At 44.1% G+C, this 27,727-nt stretch overlaps 2 protein-coding genes across 4 annotated transcripts; both read right to left on the bottom strand.

The window, feature by feature from the left end:
- Nucleotides 1-4: 4 nt before the first annotated feature.
- Nucleotides 5-19,591, bottom strand: LOC134067239 (guanylate-binding protein 1-like). 3 transcript variants are annotated; one of them, XM_062522393.1, is made up of 17 exons: nucleotides 19,488-19,591; nucleotides 18,445-18,512; nucleotides 17,769-17,847; nucleotides 17,124-17,139; nucleotides 16,882-17,003; nucleotides 16,253-16,277; nucleotides 15,640-15,825; nucleotides 14,173-14,250; nucleotides 13,896-13,945; nucleotides 13,373-13,482; nucleotides 12,985-13,169; nucleotides 12,070-12,321; nucleotides 7,702-7,982; nucleotides 6,389-6,601; nucleotides 6,062-6,164; nucleotides 4,603-4,796; nucleotides 5-1,877 (listed from the first exon to the last, which is right to left on the bottom strand). In XM_062522393.1, exons 1-17 carry the CDS (start codon nucleotides 19,488-19,490, stop codon nucleotides 1,701-1,703), a joined length of 2,142 nt encoding a protein of 713 aa, XP_062378377.1. In that variant the 5' UTR covers nucleotides 19,491-19,591; the 3' UTR covers nucleotides 5-1,700. The 3 variants fall into 3 exon arrangements, with proteins under 3 accessions (XP_062378377.1, XP_062378376.1, XP_062378378.1); XM_062522392.1 differs by lacking the exon at nucleotides 17,124-17,139 and having other exon boundaries at nucleotides 16,882-17,019; XM_062522394.1 differs by lacking the exon at nucleotides 17,124-17,139 and having other exon boundaries at nucleotides 13,373-13,484; nucleotides 13,901-13,945; nucleotides 16,882-17,019.
- Nucleotides 19,592-21,008: 1,417 nt separating this feature from the next.
- Nucleotides 21,009-25,146, bottom strand: LOC134067244 (procathepsin L-like). The gene is made up of 7 exons (XM_062522402.1): nucleotides 25,047-25,146; nucleotides 24,723-24,865; nucleotides 24,286-24,537; nucleotides 23,892-24,083; nucleotides 22,605-22,770; nucleotides 22,125-22,230; nucleotides 21,009-21,910 (listed from the first exon to the last, which is right to left on the bottom strand). Exons 1-7 carry the CDS (start codon nucleotides 25,144-25,146, stop codon nucleotides 21,811-21,813), a joined length of 1,059 nt encoding a protein of 352 aa, XP_062378386.1. The 3' UTR covers nucleotides 21,009-21,810.
- Nucleotides 25,147-27,727: the final 2,581 nt, after the last annotated feature.

The raw sequence follows: 27,727 nt of genomic DNA, 5'->3' as shown, positions 1-27,727 counted from the left end.
GAGTTCATCCACCTCTTATTAGAGTTCATCCACCTCTCAAAAGAGTTTATTCAACAATTGAACATTACAAAATCACACTGTTTTATCCACATTCCAACACTCAAGGAACCATTTAGTAGCTTTGGTATTGTTATAAACATTGAAGAAGAACTTCCACCGTCATTGAAAATGTTCTGAATACCTATTTTAAAAATCTGATGCCACATGTCGCAGTTCACCTCAACGTGACCACAGAATTTTGAGTTTGAATGGTGTACTGCTGTTGTTCATAGGACTAAACTGTTTACCGTTTGTGTGTAAACAATTGAAAAAAACTGTAGGAAGTCCTCCCATAGGAATGCATTACAGCCGTTTGGAACCCAAAGATGGCGGAGTAGAGAAACTGGTAGTCCTGCCTTGCCGTTAAAATAGCCAATCGCATTGTTGGATGCTGTATGACTGACAGCTTTTTGTTTACTATCTCCATCACCATGGTGATAGCCATGCCGCAAATGTTGGCCCAGGTGTAGTGAGCAAATAGCTATTTTAAATGTCTTTTAAGCTTTATTTCAGTAATGTGCAGGTGGATTTTGACACCGTTCAATTCAGATTTAAACAAGGATTCACACAATATATTACAATATTTAGTCAGTACGACCAGCTAATCTGGACTTTTCTATATCTCCCTATTCATTTTGATAGGGCTTGATCTTGTTAAGCCCAATTAGCTGCCCGAAAGCGTCTCCAATATGTCGACTGAGTGAATGGACTTGCCTTAGATGGACTTTGCTTGAGTGCATCTATTTTTGATAAAAACAACAGCCAAGCTTGACAGGCATAATACTCATGTGTTGCAGTCCAAGTGAGAACTTTTATTTTGACACAGGAATTCAGATAAGTAAAGAATGAAATGTGTTAATTTTTTTACACATTATGTTTTACATAAAGTTACTACATCACTACCACGGGTCCTGCTTGTGCCCATATTGTTCATCATTTTATTAATTTCTGAAGTTCAAGCACAGTGTCAGTGTAATTACTACAGAGATATGTAAATAACCAATGATGTCTGCAACCCACTTAAATTCAACACTAGTATGAAGGGTGGCATTTCAGGGTGTGATCTTTAACACTAGTGTAAATATTACTCAATGTAAATATATATTTATGTGAGGTATATTAGTGAGAGCCAAGCATTCATATTATGATTAATGTTTGAAGAGTGATGGGTAAACACCCTGCTGAAATAACAGAGGAGCCAACAACTTCAGCAAGGCACCAACATACCTACAGTACTGACATGAGCTGTTGTACTTCACACATACATATTTACCTTACATACTGTACACCATCATATCTACTGACATGAGCCGTTATAACTCACATACATATTTACCTTATACAGTATATTACCATTATACCTACTGACATGTGCCGTTATAACACATACATATTTATATGCACCATTATACTTAATATGCTGTATTTAACCACTTCAGCCACTTGACATCATTGTGATATAGTTGTGACTGTAAAAGCACTTCCTGTGTGTAAGAGAGGTAAAGGTTTGAATGACCCTTCATACTGGAGCCTGTACATGTCCTCCACCACTGTCTGTACTCACAGCAGACTGTCTACGAGAGTGAGCGCAGTTTCCTCCTCATTAGACATGATGTTCTTGGACCTGCTGTGCTGCGCAGAGCTAAGGGCTTACAAGCCGGCTAAAACATCCAGCCAAATAATGCACTTCCTATTGAGCTAAAACCGGAGCCCAGCTTCTGGAAGAAGCCCGGCTTCTCCTCCTGTTCCCTCTTCTGCTCCTTCTTCAGCTTTCTGATGTCGTCCTCCATGTCCTCAGCGCGTCTCCTAAAGCCATGCTCCAGCAGCTCCCGCTGCTCCTGCAACACACACACACACACACACACACACACACACACACACACACACACACACACACACACACACACACAAGATGAAAAATGTATCAAACTGAACAACACACCACATGCAAAACGTATTAAACTGGACACATACACATATAGCTGAGCACCGTCACAATGTGCATTATATTGATGTAGGATTTGTGATCTATCTTATTGTTTGTTAGATGTTGTCTGTTGGATTTAAACTGTGTCCTCCCTAAGGACTGCAGATCTAAATTAGCCTACGGTAAAAACAATTTACATCATCCATAATAAACAAAATGTATAAATAAAAACACAAAATTGTACATGGTCCCTAACAAATAAAATGAATAAATAATAAAATAAAAAAATTAGCATTCAGTGAAAAAACTCCTTTGAAAGGGCTACTACCTTCAGTTTAGCTGTTAATGTCATGACAACTCCTTTGAAAGGGCTACTACCTTCAGCTTAGCTATTGATGCCATGAAAACTTCTTTGAAGGATCTACTACTGTACCCATGGATTAAAGTGAAAAAAAATCATCTGACTGAAAAAATGTTGTCCAAAAAAAAATAAATTTGACACACGCAAGTGATGCAAATCAAAGGGCCTTAGCGTAGACCTACGTAAAATAGGGCCATACAGACTAATTGTACCCTCCGTTTACAAGTAACACATTTTAAAGTAGGCGTAGCTATTCAGTACTGCAGACTGTTGCTTATTAAGAGTGCTCCCAGGGCCGGCCATAGCCCATTGTTATAGGAGGTTGGGGGGTGTCACCTCCGAGAAAATGTATTAAATACTGTTATCTAAATGCATAAATTCTGCGCACTTTCAGTCAGAGATTAGGGCCAGCATTATGGCTAAAATACATGTATGACTCCAAAACCTGTTATCAGACATGCATGAAAACAATTAAAACTCACAGCCATAGGTTATTTACCGTCAGATAGGCCTCTGTTATTGAAAATTTGGAATAATTTATTTGAAATGTAATATGCTAAAGAATTCTGATGTTTTCTGATCCAGGATATAATTTGGTGTAACTTTACTTAGTGTGATTAGGCCCTAGGTGACATGTTTAATTAGGGGCATGTCACTTTTAGAGGTTTTAGTTTTTGTGTAAGAACGTGATGCATGGCATGAATGTTAGGAGTTCCACGTTTTTTCTGACCGTGTTGGTCGTGTCAATTATATGAGTATGAGCTGTGCTGTTTGTTAACTGGAAGACAAGACGTTTTTAAGAACACGCGTCAGTCATAGGACTCATATTAGATAAGTTTATTGGAAACGGACCTACGACTTTCTCTTTGAAGAAGACAAATTAGGCAAACTGTATAGACATAGCCTAAGCTACTGGATCCTTTTGAATGGCTTATTATAATTATTTTTTAGAGAAATTAGCCGTTAAACTTAAACAGTAGCCTAGGATCAAAGCCATCGATATATATCGATGGCTTTGAGTAGGATAGCCTTATAGTGGCGTGGCGCAGACACACACTTCCCCGTAGTCTGTCTCTGCGTTAATTAATAGACGCACCCGACTCTATTAATATTATGAACAAAAGTAGGCTATAGCCATGTTCTTTTTGACTATTCATCTTTAAAGGGATAGTTCGGGTTTTAAGACACAAAGTTATATGGGTTCCCCGTCAGCAACGTTGTGCATCAGCACTGACTTACCCCGCAACAGCGTCCTGTGAGCCGAGATCCAGCCGGTTTTTGATGCTGAAGAAAGTAGTCCGGCAAGTTTCTGGGGTCACGAAAGTAAAGTGTTTTTCTTCTCAAAACCATATGCGTTCAAAAGAGTGATATATTTGCACCACAAAAACGTTGTCCAGGAAAAATTCAAACCTCGTTATCACTTACTTATTTTTCGCGATTCCTATCACTGCGCGTTACTGACAGCTGGACAACGTTTTTGTGGTGCAAATATATCACTCTGTTGAACGCATATGGTTTTGAGAAGAAAAACACTTTACTTTCGTGACCCCAGAAACTTGCTGAAGAAAATAGTCCGGCATCAAAAACGATCAAAAACCGGCTGGATCTCGGCTCACAGGACGCTGTCGGGGGGTAAGTCAGTGCTGATGCACAACGTTGCTGACAGGGAACCCATATAACTTCGTGTCTTAAAACCCGAACTATCCCTTTAAGCTCCCCAACACTGCCGACCTCTAAGTAGCCTAATTTAATGAGATCGGGGAACTACACAGCAAGTGCGGACAAGAAGTCATCGCAAACAACGCAGACCTTTGCGCAGCTAGTGCGTGGATGTCTGTCCTAATGCTATTCTATAGTCTACTATTATAACTGGCAAAACAACTGTTTATTATCTGTTTCAATAGGCCTTTCTTTCGTTTATTATTGTATCATTATGATTATGATGATGATTATTATTATTAGTAGCAGTAGTAGTAGTAATAGTAGTAGCAGCCTAATAGTGGTAGCAGTAGCCTAATGTTCATCAACGCAGGTGCACCAACGCATTTATTTATTTTGCGCACAACGAAGATTTTAACATAGGCTACAAAAGCACAGGCCTATCACAAAACAGGGTTCAACAAGAGGTGTAACCATCACTGCGGCTTGCAATTGAGATCGCCCCCCACCCCCAATTATTTTCTCCCCGGATCTGCATCAATCTCATGATTGACATCTAGCGCCTCCGGTTGACGGAAATCCGTCGTAGCGACGGAAAACTTTAATCCATGTGTACCTTCAGCTTAGCTGCCAGCACCCGCTCCATCTCGTTCAGGGATCTCTCTCTCTCCCGCTCCACCTTGGCCTCCAGCTGACGGATGTTCTCCTCATTGCTGCTCTTGAGGTCGCGGAGGGCCTGCTGCTGCATCTGCGTTCGCTGCTCCAGGAGTCTCCTCTGCTGCTCAGCCTCCTGCTGCTTCACCTTGTTCTCTGTGAGAGGGAGGGGAGCCTGGTGACACTCGGACTAGTGTGAAGAGGTCTAACTGCTCAGGCTGTCTAGTGTGAAGAGGTCTAACTTCTCAGGCTGACTAGTGTGAAGAGGTCTAACTGCTCAGGCTGTCTAGTGTGAAGAGGTCTAACTGCTCAGGCTGTCTAGTGTGAAGAGGTCTAACTGCTCAGGCTGTCTAGTGTGGAAATAGCCGGGGCCTGCTCAGGCTGACTAGTGTAGAAATAGCCAGGGCCTGCACAAGAAGTAGAGTGGCATGCTGTCTGAGATAAAGCAGGTGGCCACTTCAAAAAATAACTGCCGTTATCAAGTGTGAAAACAGCTGTTTTCAGAATCTGAGTCTGATACTGCTCCATTGAGCTGTGAGTATGGCCCAGGAAAAAACAGGAAACCACTGGTTTAAAAGCAGGAATAAAAATGCCTCTTCACTCAATTGGATAGACCCACAACCAATCAGAGCAGCATCTTTGTTGTAAACAAATTCAACCTAAGTGCTCGCTTTTTGGTGATGTGGTTGATTTACGTTATTGTTGCTCGTCTGTCCATCATCATATAAAGCCCGCCCTGACAATTTGATTGGTTCAAACAGCTCTGGTTAAAGCATAGTTGCGCCACAATGGAGCAATGCAAGACCAAACTTCCTGACCTCAAATGTTGTGGGCGGGGCTAAGTTCGGCTGGCACCCGGGCTAGTGAAAACTCAATTTTGGAAGAATTCCTTGCAGCTCGTATGCAGAATAGTAGTATTTTGGACATGAAAAAAACTACACTGCACCGCCTTATTGCCACAATTCAGTATTGCCTAATACAGTATACACATCTTTCAGATTACTATGTAGGTCATGACACTGTGACTGTCAAATCAGCAACTGTACATTTTTGGCACTATGTATTAAACTTGTAGATCACATACATTCCTAATCTTCATAGATCATCAAATGCAGTATTTTAGATATGACAACACTGGATTGGACATCGTAGCCTACTGACCTCAAGACAAGCTGCATGATAAGAAATAATAAGGTGGTCATCAGTCATAACACCCAAATGGAGGTTTTAGTGGTGTAGACACAAAGGTGTCATCAGTCACTGTGTCATATGCGGCAGTAAACTGCACTGTGCCCGGACCAGCAGGCTCAGAGGAAGCTTCTTTCCTACGGCTGTAACTGTACTGAACTCTAGCTCTGAATCCCAGCGACAACCAACCAACTAAAACCCCCAAATCTAATCTAATCTAATCTAAATCTTACCTTCCATCTTCTTTTGAGCTTCAGTTAGAGAGATGTCTGCTCTACGGATGCCCTCCCCAGCTACGTTCTTCTGCTCCAGATACTCGGTCAATACCTCCTCACCCTGGCAACACACACACACACACACACACACACACACACACACACACACACACACACACACACACACACACACACACACACACACAATGTTGCTTACGAAGAGGTGGTGAGTGAACGTGTATGAGGTTCAAAACTGGGCCTTAGATTATGTACTGCAGTGAAAGCTCACATGAGGATACAGTGTCGTCAGACATGACGTGTTCGGAGAGGAGAGTCTGTGCTCACCATAACTCCTTTGCGTTTCTCTGATCTGTAGAGTCGAGCACCGCTGTCAAGGGCACGACGGAATTCTCCGTAGCCCCCAGATCTCATGTAGGAGCCGTCTTTCAGGCCCGCCTCCAGAGAGGCAAAAGTACGAGGGATGACCGACCAGCACTCCTTCCGAGACACTTTAACGTTGTTCTTACAGGCCGCCACATACTCTTTATCCATGCTGCTCTGTGGAGAGAAAGACAACGATGTTCCATGGAATTAGAAACATCTAGAAAGATTCCTATTATTTAGATATCTTTTAAGATCCACACTGACTACATGTTTATGTACTTTTGGTGTTTGTTTGACCTTTCCCACCCACAACAAGGGCCAAACAAAAACAAACAAACAAACAAACAAACAAAAACAGTCCCTCAAGGAATTAGCCCTTTTCATGTGATGTCAGACGAAGCGTTGCTGGGTATCCTCCGGCATGTCCAGCCGCCAAATACTACAGAAGAAGAAGAAGAAGTATTCATGGGTTTCATCAGGTCCCTTTCCACAGGTGTATACAATCAAGCACCATGCAGTCTGCATTGATAATCAAGGTGCTTGATTGTATACACCTATGGAAAGGGACCTGATGAAACCCATGAATACTTCTTCTTCTTCTGTAGTATTTGGCGGCTGGACATGCCGGAGGATACCCAGCAACGCTTCGTCTGACATCACCGTGAAAAGGGCTAATTGGCGATATGGCAATTGCAACAATTAATGCAAAATCAACCAATTCCCGCAAATTCTGAACGACCTTGCAATTTTGTCCAATCACTGCAACTTTTTGCACATATTTGGCCAATCATCACCAGATAACTATATTGTGTGGCGGAATAACATTGGGAGCACTTAGACTCTGCGCAGTAATATCCTCAATCTAAAGTGAAACTGAAAGTGCAAGAGTGAGGATATTACTGCGCCACACAATATAGTTATCCCTCTTACCTGCTTACAAATGCAACACGTTTTATTTTGTCTCACCATACTTGGCCGTGTGACTACTCGTGTAACTGTATTTTAATAGGGAAAACATGGAGGTGTTTGGTCGCTTCTAACTTCATCTCTGTTTGGATCCTAATGAATGCATTGGGCTAGCTAAATGCTATCAAAGTTGCGCCGCGCGCCAGAGCCAGTTAGTGCACGCATTGAAACATGAGAGGTATGTATCAACTCGTCTTAATTAAGGGAATAACATAGTTTAATATGACAAAACAGTGAACTGAAGTGTTCCTTTAAGGATCCGTGGGGACCCTGCTGAGTGAGATGTGGATGGCTGAAATTGTTGGTACCATGAGCTGTAGCTGATGTTTCTGGTCCTCATCGTTGAAGGATGCGTTGATGAAGATGCTGATGGCCTGTTTGGTTGCAGCAGTGTGGATTGTAGACAGCGCCTCGTGAGTCTCAGTTGGGAACTTCACTCTGCGCCCCATCTCTGCCCGGTAGAACTCCAACGCCTCCTTCACGGCCCGGCCGTTCTGGATCAGCGCCAGCGACTCCACAGCACTCTCCAGAGACGGCACTTTGCCACTGCGGATCGCCTCCACGTACGTCTGTGCCAGGCTGCCCAGCACTGCAGGGAGACACACATGCCCATTATATACCAGCTACTGCTAGCACACATGCCCATTATATACCAGCTACTGCTAGCACACATGCCCATTACTGTACATACCAGCTACTGCTAGCACACATGTCCATTACTGTACATACCAGCTACTGCTAGCACACATGCCCATTACTGTACAAACCAGCTACTGCTAGCACACATGCCCATTACTGTACATACCAGCAACTGCTAGCACACATGCCCATTATATACCAGATAAGGCTAACTAGCACATATGCCCATCATACAGTATACCAGATAAGGCTAACTAGCACACATGCTCATCATATACCAGATAAGGCTAACTAGCACACATGCCCGTTACAGTATACCAGATAAGGCTAACTAGCACACATGCTCATCATATACCAGATAAGGCTAACTAGCACACATGCCCATCATATACCAGATAAGGCTAACTAGCACACATGCCCATCATACAGTATACCAGATAAGGCTAACTAGCACACATGCCCATCATGGCTATGGCTATGGCTATGGTTATTTAGCAGACGCCTTTGTCCAAAGCGACATACAAATAAATAACAATACAAATTAAATTAACAGTGAACAATTACAAACTAGGGAGAATAATATTATCAGTAAAACAATAATTTTAAGCACTAACCTAATGAGAAATAAAACAGTGAAATGAGAATAGCAATCAAATAAGTCACTCAGTTAATTATATATTATAATAATACTAACTAAAGCATGGTATGGCTAAATTTAAGGACAATAGCAAAATAAATGTCAAATTCTATCAATAGACAAATTATAACAAAACAATACTATTATACAAACCATAACACATCACAAACTCAAAGGACTAAGTGCATATTAAATAAATATGCCTTAAGACCCCTCTTAAAAGATCCAAAGCTGTTGCTGGAACGGAGAGCACTGGGCAACTCATTCCACCAACACGGAACCACTGAAGAATAGGATCTACAATTTGACCTAGCATGTATGGTTGGTCGACATAACAGACGCTCCTCAGAAGATCGCAATGGGCGGTTGGGAATGTACATCGTGATTAAAGAACTGAAGTAGCTGGGAGCAGATCCAGTCAGTGTCCTATAGGCCAGAGTGAGAGATTTAAATTTAATTCTGGCTACTATAGGGAGCCAGTGGAGAGTAACTAGGAGAGGGGTTACATGTGTCCTCTTTGGCTGATTGAAGACCAGTCGTGCTGCAGCATTCTGAATCAACTGTAGTGGTCTTAAAACACAAGCAGGTAGGCCAGCTAACAGAGAATTACAGTAGTCCAGCTTGGAGATAACCATTGCCTGTACAAGAAGCTGAGTGGAATCTTGTGTCAGATAAGGTCTGATCTTCCTAATGTTGTACAGGGTATACCGACATGACTTTGCAATTGAGGCAACATGCTCAGAGAAAGTAAGTTGGTCATCAATTATGACACCCAAGTTACGTGCCGATCTGGTTGGAGTCAGTGAGGATGAATCAAGCTGGATATTGATACCAGACAAGGCTAACTAGCACACATGCTCAATACATACCATATAAGGTTAACTAGCACACATGCCCATCATATACCTGATAAGGCTAACTAGCACACATGCTCTATACATATCAGCTGATGCTAGTACACATGCCCATTAAATACCAGCTAATGCTAACCAGCACACACGCCCATTATACTAGCTAATGCTAACACACATGCCCATTATAGACCAACTAATGCTAGCACACATGCCCCTTACATACCAGCTAATGCTAATCAGCACACATGCCCAATACATACCAGCTAATGCTAGTACACATGCCCATTCACACCAGCTAATGCTAGCACTGATGCCCATTATATACCAGCTAATGCTAGCACACATGCCCATTACATACCAGCTAATGCTAACCAGCACACATGCCCATTATACCAGCTAGTGCTAGCACACATGCCCATACACACCAGCTAATGCTAGCACACTATGCCCATTATACCAGCTAATGCTAGCACACATGCCCATTATATACCAGCTAATGCTAACCAGTACACATGCCCATTATATACCAGCTAATGCTAACCAGCACACATGCCCATTATATACCAACTACCAGTGCTGTTTGTCAGTTTATGAGTTTTGCACCATCAAAAGAGCTAGCTCGCTACTCTCTCCCCCTCTCTCCTGTTCAATTGAAACTCCTAAATGTGCATCTCATCGGTGATTGGCTGGAACAGTTTGTAATGTTTTTATGGTCCAGGCTGGACCAGGTTGTTTCTGTTGCCGTTTTCGGAGCCTGTGCTGTCCACAGAGATGCCTTTTTACAGCGTATTCAGGGCAGAGGCAGCTAGCACATAGTGAGGTGAAGTCACTGATGTCATTTTCACTTTAACGGATAGGCATAGGCTACTGCTATTTTGTTGACTGTTGTACCATTGACTATTATGAGTTCTGTCCATCATTGGTAGATAGAATTACTGTAATTAAATTATGCATAATAAATACTGTCCCAATGCCGCCACATTTCACATTTATCAATTTTTCAAGAGTGATATTATCGGTATTGGACACAACAAACCGATAAATATTGGTTATCGCTATCGGCCCTAAAATTCCAAATCAATAGTTGCTCAATACAGTTGGCCAGCTTCAGACCAGGCAGAAACATCCATTAGGTAATTGACCAACTACTGACTATTAGTCCTCTGCTAAAAGCTGACCATCTTTACTGTCTACTGGTTCTCAGAACAGCATCTCTACTGACTACTGGTTCTCGGATCAGCATATCTCCTGACTACTGGTTTTCAGATCAGCATCTCTCCTGACTAAGGGTGTCACGATCTCGATTTTAAATCGAAATCGATCGAAATTACATCTCAATCTCAAACTTCGAACAGAAAAGTAGAATCGACGATGCAGCCACACCCCCAACGTGACGTCCAGCATGTATGCCCAAGACGCAAAACCACACAAGTGCAGCATCAACACTCCTCTAATTTTAGGCTGCAGCCAGTTTAAAAATGCACATCAACCTCTTGTTACTCTGAAATCACGGGAGTGGAAGCATTTTTGTGTTCATTCACGTCAGTTAGCCTAACACCAATTTAGCCTTCTCAACTTAGCAAGTAAAAAACGATTTAGTTAGCCTACAGTCCAAAATGACATTAAGGCTTAAAATGCACATTGATAAGTACTTATTCCATGAGCACTAACCTTGGGTCTCTTCAGAGTGTGCACAAACATTCAAAGTATCATTCTGTGTTGCTTCATTTCGATATGTTCACATGTCTATGTTTACACATTTTTTTGTTTACAACCTCACGGATGGAACGGTTTCAAAATAAAAATTGCTTTCAAAATAAGAGCCCCCTGAAACAGAATAGGAAGAGGGCAAAAATAAAAATGAATATAATAATAATAATGACACAATGCATTAATAAAAAAGATCGAAAATCGAATCGAATCGTGGCTTTAAAATCGAAAATTAAATCGAATCGAAGATTTGGAGAATCGTGACACCCCTACTCCTGACTACTGGTTTTCAGATCAGCATCTCTCCTGACTACTGGTTCTCAGACCAGCATATCTCCTGACTACTGGTTCTCAGAACAGCATCTCTTCTGACTACTGGTTCTCAGAACAGCATCTCTTCTGACTACTGGTTCTCAGAACAGCATCTTTACTGACTACTGGTTTTCAGAATAGCATCTCTTCTGACTACTGGTTCTCTGCTAAATGCAGAGCATCTGTACTGTAAATTCCTTTGGCTCTCAGCTCTGTCTCAACCCCTGTGGAAAATTCTTCAAATTCTGCATTGAACTATGTGCTGGCCATCAGGCTGCTGGACTATCTGCTGGTTATCAGGTTGCTGGTTATCAGGATGCTGGACTAGCTGCCGGTCATCAGGCTGCTGGACTATCTGCTGGTTATCAGGATGCTGGACTATCTGCTGGTCATCAGGCTGCTGGACTATCTGCTGGTCATCAGGCTGCTGGACTATCTGCTGGTTATCAGGCTGCTGGACTATCTGCTGGTCATCAGGCTGCTGGACTATCTGCAGGTTATCAGAAGTGACCGGTGCTACTCACTCCTGCCGGTCAGCCCCCGGCCTCCTCTCATGGTCTTGACCTGGGCGCTGTTGTGGACGTAGCTGCAGAAGTCCTTGGCCTGCTGCACGAAGCTGGGATCCAGGTCCGCGTCCGTCAGCTCCTCCATGCGCTTCATCGCTCTGCTATTGGCTGGACGCTCCATCACGAAGCAGCGTCGCACAGCGAAGAAGTCCCTCAGGTTCTGGCGCACCTTGTTGTGCTTCTCAACTCCTGGAGGGGACCTAGCGTCAACTACAGACACAACAGAACAAGTCTTATTGAGAATAAGGAGGATCTAGCGTCAACTACAGACACAACAGAACAAGTCTTATTGAGAATAAGGAGGAGGGGACCAAGCGTCAACTACACACACAACAGAACAAGTCTTATTGAGAATAAGGAGGAGGGGATCTAGCGTCAACTACAGACACAACAGAACAAGTCTTATTGAGAATAAGGAGGAGGGGAGCTAGCGTCAACTACAGACACAACAGAACAAGTCTTATTGAGAATAAGGAGGAGGGGATCTAGCATCAACTACAGACACAACAGAACAAGGCTTATTGAGAATAAGGAGGAGGGGACCTAGCGTCAACTACAGACACAACAGAACAAGTCTTATTGAGAATAAGGAGGAGGGGGGCTGGCGTCAACTACAGACACAAGAGAACTCTTATTAGTCTTATTGAGAATAAGGAGACAGGGACAGTGCAGTGTGTGTGACTATGGGTTTGAAGGTCTCATCTGGTTTCAGCTACAGGGCGTTATGGGTGTCTGACTGTGTGTGTCTGTTTATGAATGTGTGTGTGTGTGTGTGCATGTGACTGATTGGATGCTTTGGCTGACTATGTACAGTACATGTGCTTGTGCATGTGTGTGCTTGTGCATGTGTGTGTGTGTGTGTGTTTCTCTGACCTGGTTTGATCTTCAGGGCATGCTCCAGGTACTGATCAGCAGTGATGGGTTTGCCCTCCTTCTCCAGCTCCAGAGTGAAGTCTCTGACCGTCCACACAAAGGAGGGGAAGACACGCATCAGCTCCGTGTTCCTGTTGTGCTCGCTGGACTTCACTCTGATGTGCTCCGTCAGTTCTGTCACAAACCTGTAGGGGGAGCTGTTCAGGAGGCATGTACCTTATAGACACAGATTGTTTGCAGTGACCCTATATTAACATCATACTGTTAAATTGTCTATTTTAATTTGGAATGAGGGATTGAATTTGCATTTGTGTGTGTGTGTGTGTGTGTGTGCATGTGTGTGGACATATGTGTGTGTGTGTGTGTGTGTGTGTGTGTGAAAGGATACTGCAGTTTCTCCAGGGCAGTGTTGTCGATGGTGCCCATGCTGTTGTAGACCAGAGTGCTGCTGAGTAGAACAGCCAGACAGAAGATCCACGTGTCGTGCTTCTCATCGCCCTGGCAACCACAGACATTATGTCTATTAACCAAAGTCTGACCTGGTACAAGGGACTACTGTGCGCCTGTTTAAGCCCATATGAACACTGTACTGTCTATAAAGGATAGAAGGATAGAGGGACAGCTGTGGCTTAGGTTAGGCCTTCAGGCAGGTAACCGAAGGGTAGAGGGACAGCTGTGGCCTACTGGTTAGGGCTTCAGGCAGGTAACCGAAGGGTTCAATCCCTGAGAAGCCTGATTTACATCTACATTTAGAAAGTCATTGCAATTGCAATCCTGCAATAAATAGGTATAACAACACACACACACACACACACACACACACACACACACACACACACACACACACACACACACACACACACACACAGTTTGATCTAAACTCCTCCCAGACTGCCCCATACTGGCCTCACCTTCTCCACGTCTCCAAGGCCCTCTGTGTCCAGCAGCACCAGGGTGTGTCCTGATCAAAGGAGAAAGAGAAAATGAGTGTCTGTAAGCACATAAACACACCAGCACACATACTGTGCATTCACACACATTTCACACACTGTGTGTGTGTGTGTGTGTGGGAATGTGTATGCGCCTGTGCAGTGTGGCACTGTATGTGTGTGTGTGTGTGTGTGTGTGTGAATGTATATGTGTCAGTGCAGTGTGTATGTGTATGTGTGTGTAGCTGTGTATACCCACCTGGTTTAGAGGGGTGAGGCACACACCACATCCAGATGCCTTTGGTCTTGGACTCGATGGTGCCGCCCAGAGCAAAGCCTGAGGGGGTTACAGTTACCAGGGTAACAATTACCATGACAGGATCCAGGTGCATCAAGAGTCATAGAGGATGCAAACAGGTTAGGGTTACAGTTACCAGGGTAACGGTTACCATGACAGGATCTAGGTCTATCAAGAGTCTCAGAGGATGCAAACAGGTAAGGGTTACAGTTACCAGGGTAACGGTTACCATGACAGGATCAAGGTCTATCAAGAGTCTCAGAGGATGCAAACAGGTAAGGGTTACAGTTACCAGGGTAACGGTTACCATGACAGGATCTAGGTGTATCAAGAGTCTCAGAGGATGCAAACAGGGTAAGGGTTACAGTTACCAGGGTAACGGTTACCATGACAGGATCTAGGTGTATCAAGAGTCTCAGAGGATGCAAACAGGTAAGTGTTACAGTTACCAGGGTAACGGTTACCATGACAGGATCTAGGTCTATCAAGAGTCTCAGAGGATGCAAACAGGTAAGGGTTACAGTTACCAGGGTAACGGTTACCATGACAGGATCTAGGTCTATCAAGAGTCTCAGAGGATGCAAACAGGTAAGTGTTACAGTTACCAGGGTAACGGTTACCATGACAGGATCTAGGTCTATCAAGAGTCTCAGAGGATGCAAACAGGTAAGGACTACAGTTACCAGGGTAACGGTTACCATGACAGGATCTAGGTCTATCAAGAGTCTCAGAGGATGCAAACAGGTAAGTGTTACAGTTACCAGGGTAACGGTTACCATGACAGGATCTAGGTCTATCAAGAGTCTCAGAGGATGCAAACAGGATTTATAAAAGGGCAGCTGTAACCCTACGGCAGTGTCAGGGTCCTGAAGCCCGTAAGAGTTCAAAGCCCACAGGAACCCAAGTTCCCACAGTACAGGAACCCAAGTTCTAGTCAGACCTCAGGAACCCAAACCCACTCCTGCTAACTCATAACCTCCCATGGCGTCGCTATCCTGTAAGTAAAAGCCAAAAGGGGGCGGGCTTTATACACCCCATGGACGCCCTGATGGAGTTAGCAGTAAACACGGGCATTTCATTTGAACAACTCCATTTAAATCAACAATGTGTTGGCTGTAATTCTGAAATTTGAGGAGGGCTAATTTCAGTGTCCAGATGTGCTTTCAAATGGCCATTGGTTCGGTGTCAGCCAGACCAAACACAAGAGACCCAAAGGAGCTTATTTGCTAACAATTTTAAGTGTAATTGAAATGTTGAAAATGTAATTGAAAAAACCGTCCCTTTTAAATAAACAAATACATAAAGAACAGGGTTAGGTTCTAGTCTTTCACCCCAAATAAGTTCTCCTTGTTTTCTGCACAAATCACATGAAATGAAATCATGTTGTGAGTCTCTGAAGAAACAAAAAAACCTGAAAAGAGTTCAAACCTGCGTGTTTGCCGGCCAGGCGGTTCATGAGGTAGGATTTGCCCGTCCGGTAGAGCCCCACCACGGCCACCACCACCACCGGCTGCTGGATCTGCTCCAGGATCTTTAGCGCCTCCTGCTGGACACTCATGCGCCCATCAGGCCCGTTATCTATCAGGCACACCGGGGCCTGCATGGAAACAGTTCCTGGAGTCACACAGACACACACACACACACACACACACACACACACATACACACACACACACACACATACATGTTAGACAGGCACATCAAGCTAAAGCTTTGTTTAAAAGCCTGTACAATATATCATATATCTTAAGCACACAACAACTTCCTGCAGGATGACTGGACCAAAGAAGAGGACATTCTAGTCACTGATAAACTGCCCAATGATGCCTGATAGTTAGTGTACAATTCAGCTACCTATGCCCACGGTGTGAACTCCACACATTTGAGTGAGTGAGAGAGAGGGGGAGAGGGAGAGAGAGAGAGAAAGAAAAAATGAGAGAGTGTGTGAGTGAGTGTGTGGCTGAGAGAGCCAGTGCCATCTTACTGAATGTAGAGACAGGTGTCAGCGCAAACATATTTAAACTGATGTACAGTAGCTCACCTCCTTTAAATGGTGCCCTGGAGTCCTGTAGAGATGACAGTGTGTATGAGAGTGATACACATTCATATCTTATGGGGCAATATGCATAACACAGAGATGACAGTGTGTATGAGAGTGATACACATTCATATCTTATGGGGCAATATGTATAACACAGAGATGAATAGGCAATCTCAAAACAAACACAAATCCTCCCACTACTCTTGGACACTTTTATCATTTTCAATATGATATAATACTAGAGCAGAGCACCACTCCCCTCCTCCCTGATGTTCTCCACTCCCCTCCTCCCTAATGTCCGCCACTCCCCTCCTCCCTAATGTTCTCCACTCCCCTCCTCCCTAATGTTCACCACTCCCCTCCTCCCTAATGTCCCCCACTCCCCTCCTCACCAGAGCACCACTCCCCTCCTCCCTGATGTTCTCCACTCCCCTCCTCCCTAATGTTCCCCACTCCCCTCCTCCCTAATGTCCCCCTCTCTCCTCCTCCCCAGAGCACCTCTCCCCTCCTCCCTAATGTCCCCCACTCCCCTCCTCCCTAATGTTCTCCCTGATGTTCTCCACACACCTCCTCCCTAATGTTCTCCACTCCCCTCCTCCCTCATGTTCTCCCTGATGTTCCCCACTCACCTGCTCCTGGTCCCAGAGGCCTGTGCTGGGGGTCTCCCAGTTAGAGGCTGCAGGGTTGTGCTTTGAGCAGTAGGGGGCGCTACGCCAGCCCACCACATCCCCACAGCTACAGGCGCTGCCTCCTGATGACACACGCTTCTGAGAAACACACACACACACACCTGCTAACACACGCTTCTGAGAAACACACACACACACACACCTGCTAACACACGCTTCTGAGAAACACAAGACACACACACCTGCTGACACACGCTTCTGAGAAACACAAGACACACACACACACACCTGCTAACACGCGCTTCTGAGAAACACACACACACATACACACACCTGCTAACACGCGCTTCTGAGAGAGACAAGACACACACACACACACACACCTGCTAACACGCGCTTCTGAGAGAGACAAGACACACACACACACCTGCTAACACGCGCTTCTGAGAGAGACAAGACACAAACACACACACACACCTGCTGACACACGCTTCTGAGAAACACACACACACACCTGCTAACACACGCTTCTGAGAAACACAAGACACAAGCACAGCCATTTGGCAAGTGTGAAATCAAATTCAAAACCTTTTCGGTTACGGGACGGGCATATTCCACTACTGCAGCTTCGCCCCACCCGCAGGAGAAAATAAATTCACTTGCTAGGACACCAACAAGGCATGCGTTCATTTTGTTTCCTGAAATGGGTTCGTAAATCAAGAGGACATGCAAACACATCTGCACATGTAACGCTGTGTGTGTGTGTGTGTGTGTGTGTGTGTGTGTGTGTGTGTGAGTGTTTACAGTGTTCTATAGGTGGTGCAATTAATACACTCAACAAGAGCTACAGAAGGACAGAGCTATGAGGCATCACCATGGAAACGCACCTTATAGGCATGGGCTTTGTGTGCGCTGTTCTGGAAACAGTCCTGACAGAACACACAGGTGGGGTCCAGAGCACAGTCCCTGCACACACACACACACACACACACACACACACACACACACACACACAGGCACTGATCAGCAATACATAATCATTATTTTGCCATATGATCAAGCAGCCCTACTAAAACCATACAGTCATCTATTGAGAGCAATAGAGCTTATTGTTATAATTGAGGCCATGGGATTGTGCACATGATTGATCGATTGATTGATCGATATTCTTTATTATGACCGCGGCTATCAGTCATATAGTGATTGTCAAAGTTTTTTTTTCTGTTTTTTTTCTTCTTCTTCTTTTTTCCCCCTACTTCCTGAATTTTTGGTAAAAGATTCCCGGGACACCGTAATACCGGGTCACATGAAACCTGGTGGGCAAGTCGGCCCAGTAGACTTTTACGGAAACATTGCGTTTGGTCCCTGGGGGCCACCACCGGCCTCTCTTTTTGTGGAGAGAATGTGCAGAACTGAGCGGCGGTCATATTGTGTACCGCTATGCGGTACATCTAGTTGATGTTATTGTACAAAGAACGTTTCTATTAAAAAAGTCTATGAAATGATCATAGACGGGCACCTGTGAGAGTCCAGTGCAGTCCTGCACGCGTGCTACCCACTGACCTGCAAGAGTAGATGGTCTCTCCCTTCCTGGACACTGTTCTGCAGCGCTGCATCCCTCTCTGTCCACTCTGCAACCACAGCACACGGACAACCAATCAGCAGCACGCACCTGATGACATCATCTGACCCCTAAGGTCACGGAACAGCAGTCACAGCAGCTGAGATAAGGGCTGTTAGCTGCAGACTAGGGTGTAGCTCAACCGCTGTTCTTAGTGCCCTTTACTGATAAGGCAGGCTGCTAATATTGCTGATAGACTTTGACACCACAGGGAGCACACTCACTGACAGAAAACCATATGCTTTACTGTAAATAATTTACAATGAAAGGCTAGGCCTACATAAACAGGTATGTGTGTGTGAGTGTGTGTTGGGGGTCTGACCCAACTTGGCCTGGTTCCTATTTTAGGAGAGAAATGTGAGGCTATTTTGAACTTATCGCAGCCGTTCACCAAAACCATGACGTAGATCTAATACGACTTCCAATCCGTCTAAAGCACCTTTTGTGAATGTTGGACAACAATGTGTAGCAACGAGCACGCGCTAGAAAACCATGCAGGTGGGGAAAACCCAGAAGGCACACAACACCTTTTTATCACGTTTGTCCCTATCGACAGAATGAACATGATCAGCTGAGTTGAAATCTAAGTTCAAATTGGCCGGGGGCCTCCTTTTAGTCGCACCAATTGTTCCATGATGACTCGGTGACATCCCTTAGCCTTCAAGCAATCTTCAATGAGAAATCTTGATTGATGCAAAGCAGGATTCGTCAGTGCCAACTGTTAAATCCAGGCCACACATCGGATCTAGGCCTATACCCTACGTTGCTTGGAAATAGGCTAGCTCTTTTTTTTTCAGTTTCATTCTGTAGGCCTATTGCCATTTTAGCCATACCAGTATCGATTAGCCTACTCTGAATCCGACTGATCATCTCAGTCTTTAATAGACTAGGCCTAGGCTACTTGTTTTGGGAGAAGATTAGCCTTTCTAATAGCGAGGGAAATACATTCGTTACAAAAACAAAGGAGGATTTGAATCATGCTTACCATTGTTGTTGATCCTGCCCTGTCCCCCACGAGGCTGTGAACTAGCTTGTTCGTGTTTTATGGGGAAGTGTAGGCAGATACCCGTTTCGATTTCGAGTCAAAAGTGAAAGTGAAAGTGACTACAACGGGACGCGCCCCTAGCTGCTACTCAGTAGGGTGACTTCCAGGAAACCAAGGATTAGGGCAGCGTTTAATTTCTTTCCAAACATAGGTTACTAGGCTAAACAGTGAGTTGCAATTCATGGGTTTCATCAGGTCCCTTTGCACAGGTGTATTAATCAAGCACCATGCAGTCTGCATTGATAATCAAGGTGCTTGATTGTATACACCTGTGGAAAGGGACCTGATGAAATCCATGAATAGGCTGTAGCTTGGCGCAAGTGTTGTAGGCCTACTGTAGTTCTCGGAACATAGGAATGGTGCATTCAAAGAAAAGAAAACGGAAGAAAGAAAACATTTTGCCTGCAAGTGTGTGTGTGTGTGTGTGTGTACGTGTATGAATGTGAGTGTGTGTGTGTATCTGTGTGTGTGTGTGTGTGTGTGTGTGTGTGTGTGTCTGTGTATGCACCTGTGTGTGCACGTATCTTTAAATGTGTTTGTGCATGCGTGTGGATAGTGTAGGCTACAGTCAATAAATGTACACATATTCATTTATTGAATGGTCCCTCATGAATCAAAATACACAAAAAACATTCAGAGGGTGTCATAAGGATCCTACACTTACAATTTTGTGCAGTTGTGAATCTGTCACTCAAAGCTGTGATTACAATGCCTTTGTAAGCCTTTTTCATTTTTGACTAGGTGACTAGGTCAAGAAAAGGAGTTCAAATTGGCTTCCCTTGTCTCTGCTGAAGTCCTATGAGATGGCTGTGTCCATCTCCACACTCATCCACTTCTCTTCTTCACATTAGCCCTCAGCTCCTGTTGCATACTCCCCTTGCTACAGCCCCCTATAGGCCTGGGGTTATTACATGCTCCATACTGTACATTTTATACCTGCTCTTTGTGGGCATGTATGTTAAGCGTAACAACATTCTTTGTGGAACTTGAAGTGCTTGACAACTTGATAGTTGCACTGCAGGTGTTATAAACTAAGGACGTGGAAATACATGATTCAAGCCAGATAAAGAAAAGGCATAAAACACTAGTGAAATATTTTTCAAGAAATGACACTTAGAGGAAATAATAGGAAATATTCTCCTAACATGAGGCCTCATAAACAAACTCATTATTCACGTATGTAGATGAAGGATCCCATAATAATGGGGCTGTGGAATTATGTGCACCACATGCCATACCCAGTGGTGACCACTAGGGGGACTCTACTGCCTTGGCAAAACATCAGCCGTTCTGTTCTTTATAAACATGTCTATGTCTGTATGTAAATGATAAAGTACTCTGTAATAAATTACTGCCATTTCAATTTCAAAAGTTAATCACAGATCAATTAAACAGACTGTGAAATGCCATGCTAAATATGAAGTTATTTGAGATTGCTTGTTTATTGTTTGAAAGGGAATGATCATGTACAGGAACTGTTAAAAACAAGCATTCAATAATGGTTTAAAATACAAACATTCAACTATTCAACAGACTTCAAAAATTGTTCTGTCAAGCATTATTATTAATGGATTGTTAAAGATTAATGGATTGTTATTATTATTAATATTATCATTATTGTTATTTATTCGCTTTTGACTCACAGATGACAGCTGGGAATTGAACTTCTCTGCCTACCACATATCCCAGCTCCCTAGTCACTACACTACCATCGACCAGAGCTGGTGTGAATTATAGGCTATACTGGCTGTCAAGTTGCAGGAAAATGTGCTGTTTTGATTTGTCCTTTCTGGGCTACCGTAGCGACATGGTGGCATGGCAACCTCCATGGAGTAGCCTGCCTCAGAGCCATATAAATATATGGCTTTATATGGCTCTGGCCTGCCTGCTCTCATGGAGATTTAAAGGGCTCATTCTGAGGTAATGAGAACATACACAGGAAATATGGTGGTAATTCATCTCCTTAATTACTACAGACTGTAGCTGCAATGTTCACTACACCATTTAACGGACTACTGCACATGCAAAGACACAAAGTTATAAACACTTGATGATGGATATTATCAAGCCGTATGCTATTTTCACAATTTCCCCTCTTGTTGCCTAGGAAACAAAAGCACCATCTGAGAGCCTGTGTTGTCGGGAAAACCTCAGAAATCACATGAAGCTGATGAAAAGCTGAAACAGTGCCAGACTATGTGATGAAAGTCTCATCCTGGTGTGATGTACAGTAACTCCTCCTGTCTCATGCATGGGTTGCTCTTCAGACTTGCGGGTAAGTTGCATAGGAGGCGACGCCACACTGGTTGTTCTGGTTCCTGGATAACTTGATGTAGCCTTCATCTCCCCAGTGGCCACCCCAGCTGCACACAGAGAGGGAAATCGCTGCATATATCCTTCACCACTTAAGAGTTGATTACGGAAATCTCTCACAGGTGAGTTACAATGCCATATCAAGCTGCAGTTGATATGGCATAATACAATATTTTGCAGATGCTTTCGTCTAAATAAATGAAGAACATATATGAACAATACATTAGTTAAAAGTTAAAAACAGGTGAGCACCAACGGTCTGACCTGTTCTTCACCAGCCAGTAGTCTTGGCCGTCTTCAGTTCCATAACCCACCACCAGCACAACGTGGTTGGTTATCGTCTTGCTGCAGTAAGGGTCAAAGTGGACACCTAATAACAAAACAAACAAACCAATAAAATAGTTAAGCCATCAATCAATGCCCATTGATCTGCCCAAGTCTCTTGTGCAGAAGAAATAAAGCGCAGACTCCCCAGACCAATTTTAAATCTTAAAAGACTGAACTTAGCATGGTGATAGTCAGACTTCTGTATGTTGTGCTCCTAGTAAGCAGAGCTTTGAGAAGCACTAGCAGGCTTTAGTCTCGGTCTAAACCACCAGAGGGTGCTATATTCCCATATAGGCATTTAACCCAGATTGCCGTGTGTATGTGCCGGACTCACCAGACACATAGTTGGTCATCATTGATCTAGTTGGGGTCAGTGAAGATGAGTTTGATTGCCGTGTGTGTGTGTGCCGGACTCACCAGACACGTAGTGCTGGAAGGAAGACTGTCCGGCGTCAATTGCCACAGCCACAGGACCCACAAACGCCACCGTCTCCTTCAAAGTCTCCTCGTCTCCAAACGGCAGTTCCACATGCCCATGGCAGAGGGCGCCAACGCCAGACCGCTTGAAGCGGCAGATTCCATCCTGGGGGGACACAGTAAGAAAGAGCACTGCTGGAACCAAACCAAACACAACAGCACAGCTCACAGAAGCATCTAGAACTGAGCCTCAACACCAAACACAACACAGCTCACAGAAGCTTCTAGAACTGAGCCTCAACACCAAACACAGCACAGCTCACAGAAGCTTCTAGAACTGAGCCTCAACACAGCTCACAGAAGCTTCTAGAACTGAGCCTCAACACCGAACTCAATACAGCTCACAGAAGCTTCTAGAACTGAGCCTCAACACCAAACACAACACAGCTCATAGAAGCTTCTAGAACTGAGCCTCAACACCAAACACAATACCAAACACAGCACAGAGTAGTGTTGGAACTGAACCTAAACACCAAACACAGCACAGAGTAGTGTTGGAACTGAACCTAAACACCAAACACAGAACAGAGTAGTGTTGGAACTGAACCTAAACACCAAACACAGAACAGAGTAGTGTTGGAACTGAACCTAAACACCAAACACAGAACAGAGTAGTGTTGGAACTGAACCTAAACACCAAACACAGAACAGAGTAGTGTTGGAACTGAACCTAAACACCAAACACAGAACAGAGTAGTGTTGGAACTGAACCTAAACACCAAACACAACACCAAACACAGAACAGAGTAGTGTTGGAACTGAACCTGAACACCAAACACAACACAGATAACTTTTGGAACCTAGCCAAACACAACACCAAACACAACTCATGTGAACACCAGAAGACTCCTCTTTGGCACCTTTGGTAGCACAGGCAGACCTCTGCCCAGGCTAGATACAGTGATTCTGAACTGTAACTATACTAGACTAAATAGAAAATGGACACTTGTGTGGACATATGAATACGTATGAACACCTCTGTAAATATGTATCCAGGTGTCACAGCAGGCTACCTTTGCCTCATACGGGTAGGCCTCGTCCGTGTCTATACCCCTCTATATGTATCCAGTAGGTGTCACAGCAGGCTACCTTTGCCTCACACGGGTAGGCCTCGTCCGTGTCTATACCCCTCTATATGTATCCAGTAGGTGTCACTACCTTTGCCTCATACGGGTAGGCCTCGTCCCTGTCTATACCCCTCTATATGTATCCAGTAGGTGTCACTACCTTTGCCTCATACGGGTAGGCCTCGTCCGTGTCTATTCCCCCGTTATCGCTGACATACTGGAAAGCTGCCGTCTCCCAACCTCCGTGGCATCCGTGGTTCCCATAGGAACGGGAGCAGTCCAGCAGCTGCTGCTCGCTCAGGGAGGGCAGGTAGCCGTGCTCAATACAGGTGTGGGACTCCAACACAGCAATCTGGACACACACACACACACACACACACACACACACACACACACACACACACACACAGCAGTAGCCGTGCTCAATGCAGGTGTGGGACTCCAACACAGCAATCTGAAGACACACAGAGGACACAGAGCAATGGAGGACACACACACACACACACACACACACACTCACACACACTCACACCACTCTTCCACTCTCAACCTACTGCAGCAAAAGCCCAACAGGATCCACACTGGTGCTGGTCTTTCACCCTCATCACACAGCCCTTCTGCCTCCAGTCCACTGAGTCAGGCAGCTCAGCATCGCCCCCTTGCTTTTTGGAGGCAGACGCCACTTTCTGGGATGAGGCTTGAGCATTGGCATTGGCATTGGCATTGGCATTGGCATTGGCATTGGCATCGGCATTGGAGCGATTGAAGTGAGACAAGAGGACGGCCTGATTGTATTCTTGGTTGTTCTGTCGAAGAGGAAAATTGATGGATAAATAATTAACATACTAACAAGGTTCAGTAGTTAAGCGGCTGAGGAAAATCCAAGTGCAAGAAAGTGCAGAGTTAAAACTGTCCCATCTTGCTGTACATTGATTATAGATCATTAATTGTGAAATCATGATTTGTCTTTGGTCAGGGGGAATACGGCTACCATGTCGGAGAACTGGTTCATGCCCATGCGGTAGGTCTTGATGCCCTGGTCAGCCAGGATGTTGTGGGTCAGAACACTGCGGCGGGTGGAGAGCCAGACGAGTTTACGCTGGAGCTCCTCCTCAAAGGAGTTGTACGATTTTTCTGTAGAGAAATGATGCAGACACATCATTATGCCAGGCTAACCATGAATGAGTTTTTTGAGTATACATTCAACTACAAAGAACACAGTGTGCCATCCATGTAAACGCTGCTGACATCAGGAGTAATGCAACACAGAGACACACGTGTCAATAAACTCCAATCATAACATCAGTTGTCTCACCAAACTTGAGTTTCCATGCGTGGAACTCCAGGTCCTCCAGAGAGAGGCTGGCACAGCTCACCACTGCCAGAGAGGCAGCTGCCATGATCAACAGCTTCATGCTGGAAGACACAACAGGGACTAAGTGAATGAGAGAGACCTTGTATGATGTTTGATCCTTGTTCAGAATAATGCATAGCTAAAGTTTACATTGTGTGTGTGTGTGTGTGTAGTGTGTGTGTGATAGATGCAGCTTACTTGGTCATGTCTGTCCAACACCACCTGTAGCAGGTGATGCACTACACTGCACTGTACACACTCTCCACTTCTACACCAGGAGTGAAACAGCGCAGTGTCCAGTGCCTGATATTTATACTGTTTACAGTATTAGAACTATAGCAGCTCCACTTTCAGTTCAGAGACCGAGTGTTAGCTGGAGACATTGGGATAGTGCTTACCCTCAGTCATTTCAAACACCCCCCCCCCTCTCTCTCTCTCTCTTTCTCTTACTTTCTCTCTCTTTCTCTTACACGCACACACACACACACACACTCTCTCTCTCTCTCTCTCTCTCTCTCTCTCTCTCTCTCTCACTCACACACACACACACACACACACACACACACACACACACACACACACACAGTTCAGAGAGCGAGTGTTAGCTTGAGGCATTGGGAAAGTGCTTACCCTCAGCCATTTCAGAACATGATACGACTAGTTATGGAGCAGAAACACTGACCTCACAGAATGCTACAGCCAAACAAGCTCATCATCCTTTCCATCGTGTGTGTGTGTGTGTGTGTGTGTGTGTGTGTGTGTGTGTGTGTGTGTGTTTGAGGTGATAAAATCAAGGTTAGGTTAGGTTCTTTATTGTCTCAAGGGGATGATCTTTTTCACACATCAGAGGTTTCAAGCAGCAGAAGAGCTAAAACATAAGGAAACATCCTCTTACATGTAACAGATCACAATAACCCTCTCAGCACATAACCCACTCCCCACAGAAAAACATGTACGGATACAGCATGACCATCAGCAGACATACTGGGGCTAAGAAAAAGAGTTGCATCAGTCTAAGTGCTGTGGCAGTGATGGCTGAGGGGACAAAGCTTCTCTTGTACAGTAATTGTCTCCCTTCCAGTCTTGTGCTCTAACCTGCAGCCAAACTGGAGAGGGCTGAGCAACAGATTCAGGGGGTGGGCAGGGCTGCTTACTCCAGGCGAGATATTGCCAGCTTGTTTTCTGCTGTTTTTCTGGTTCTGCTGGATAATATCTGTATGTACTTGTCCACCATGATGCACTGCACAGATGCCTGGAGGCCTGTGGCATAATATGCTAACCCTGTGAATATGCTAACCCTGTGAATATGCTAACCATGCAAATATGCTAACCCTGTGATTATTCTAACCCTGTGAATATGCTAACCCTGTGGATATGCTAACCCTGTGAATATGCTAACCCTGTGAATATGCTAACCCTATAATCAAATTGATGATTTTCATTTTCTTCACACTTGGCACAGCCTGTAGTTGATTACGTTTTGTATGGTTTTGTACATTTGCAATATTTGCTGCTATTCCCCAATCTACTCGTGGCGAATCTTCAGTACAAAAACTCTCCACGTAAGGGAAGTTTAGAGTCACCCAACACATGTCCTTGAGTAAGTGAAACTCACTGAAGTCATCAGAGTTTAATTACAGTGCATGAAAATGCACTGTACTGTTCTTCCAAGGCTTCTTCTTCTTATTATTCCGCTGATCAAATTCATTTTTTCTATTCAGCTTGAACCGTTTAACTTAGAAACTTCATTCAAACGTCGCAACGTAGGTCTTAAATAGGGGAAGGCTGCTAAGTATTTTTCAACTTTGTAACTTTTATACTTTTTAAACTATAAATTAAAAACTATTACAAATTTCCCCATAGACTTAACATTGGCCTCTATGACATCACAATCGGATCATTAAGCAATTAGAATCTTATGCCAGGTGGCCAGCCCCACCTGCAGCAGCCCTCTCTCTCTCAGGCTTTAAGCATACAATCTCTCTGTGAAGACTACATATCCTGTTAACTGTTTCCTCTTTCCACAACTGTTTCAAAATAAAAGTCCTCACTGCAATAATACACTATTAAATCATTTAACCATTGAAACTACTCAACTATTTAACTGTTCAACCATTCCAACTGTCAGTTATCATCAACTATGCCTCCAGTCAACTACATGAGACCTCCATGCACCTAGCAACCAACATAGCAACCATCAAAATTAAGCGTTTATGACCGTTTCCATAGCAACCAACATGATTTTACTACAGTAACTTCTTTATTCCTGATAGTGGCAGCCATGGATACCCCATCAACAAATGTTTCAAAATAAAAGTCCTCAGTACCAAGTTAGCTAGTTAGCATGGTTAGCATAGTTAACATTGTTAGCATAGTTAGCATTTTTAACATAACTGCTAAAAATGATTAGCTAAGTTAGCTAATCAACCTGGTTAGCATTGTTAGCATAGTTAACATTGTTAACATTTTTAGCATAACTGCTAAAAATGATTAGCTAAGTTAGCTAATCAACGTGGTTAGCATAGTTAGCATAGTTAGCATTGTTAGCATAGTTAACATTTTTAACAGTACTGCTAGAAATCATTAGCCAAGTAAACCAATCAACCTGGTTATCATTGTTAGCATAGTTAACATTTTAGAAT

This window comes from Sardina pilchardus, chromosome 20, assembly GCF_963854185.1.
Source record: "Sardina pilchardus chromosome 20, fSarPil1.1, whole genome shotgun sequence".
Taxonomy (NCBI): Eukaryota; Metazoa; Chordata; class Actinopteri; order Clupeiformes; family Clupeidae; genus Sardina; species Sardina pilchardus.
The sequence above is the reverse complement of the archived record's forward strand: the minus strand, read 5'-3'. Positions and strand labels throughout refer to the sequence as shown.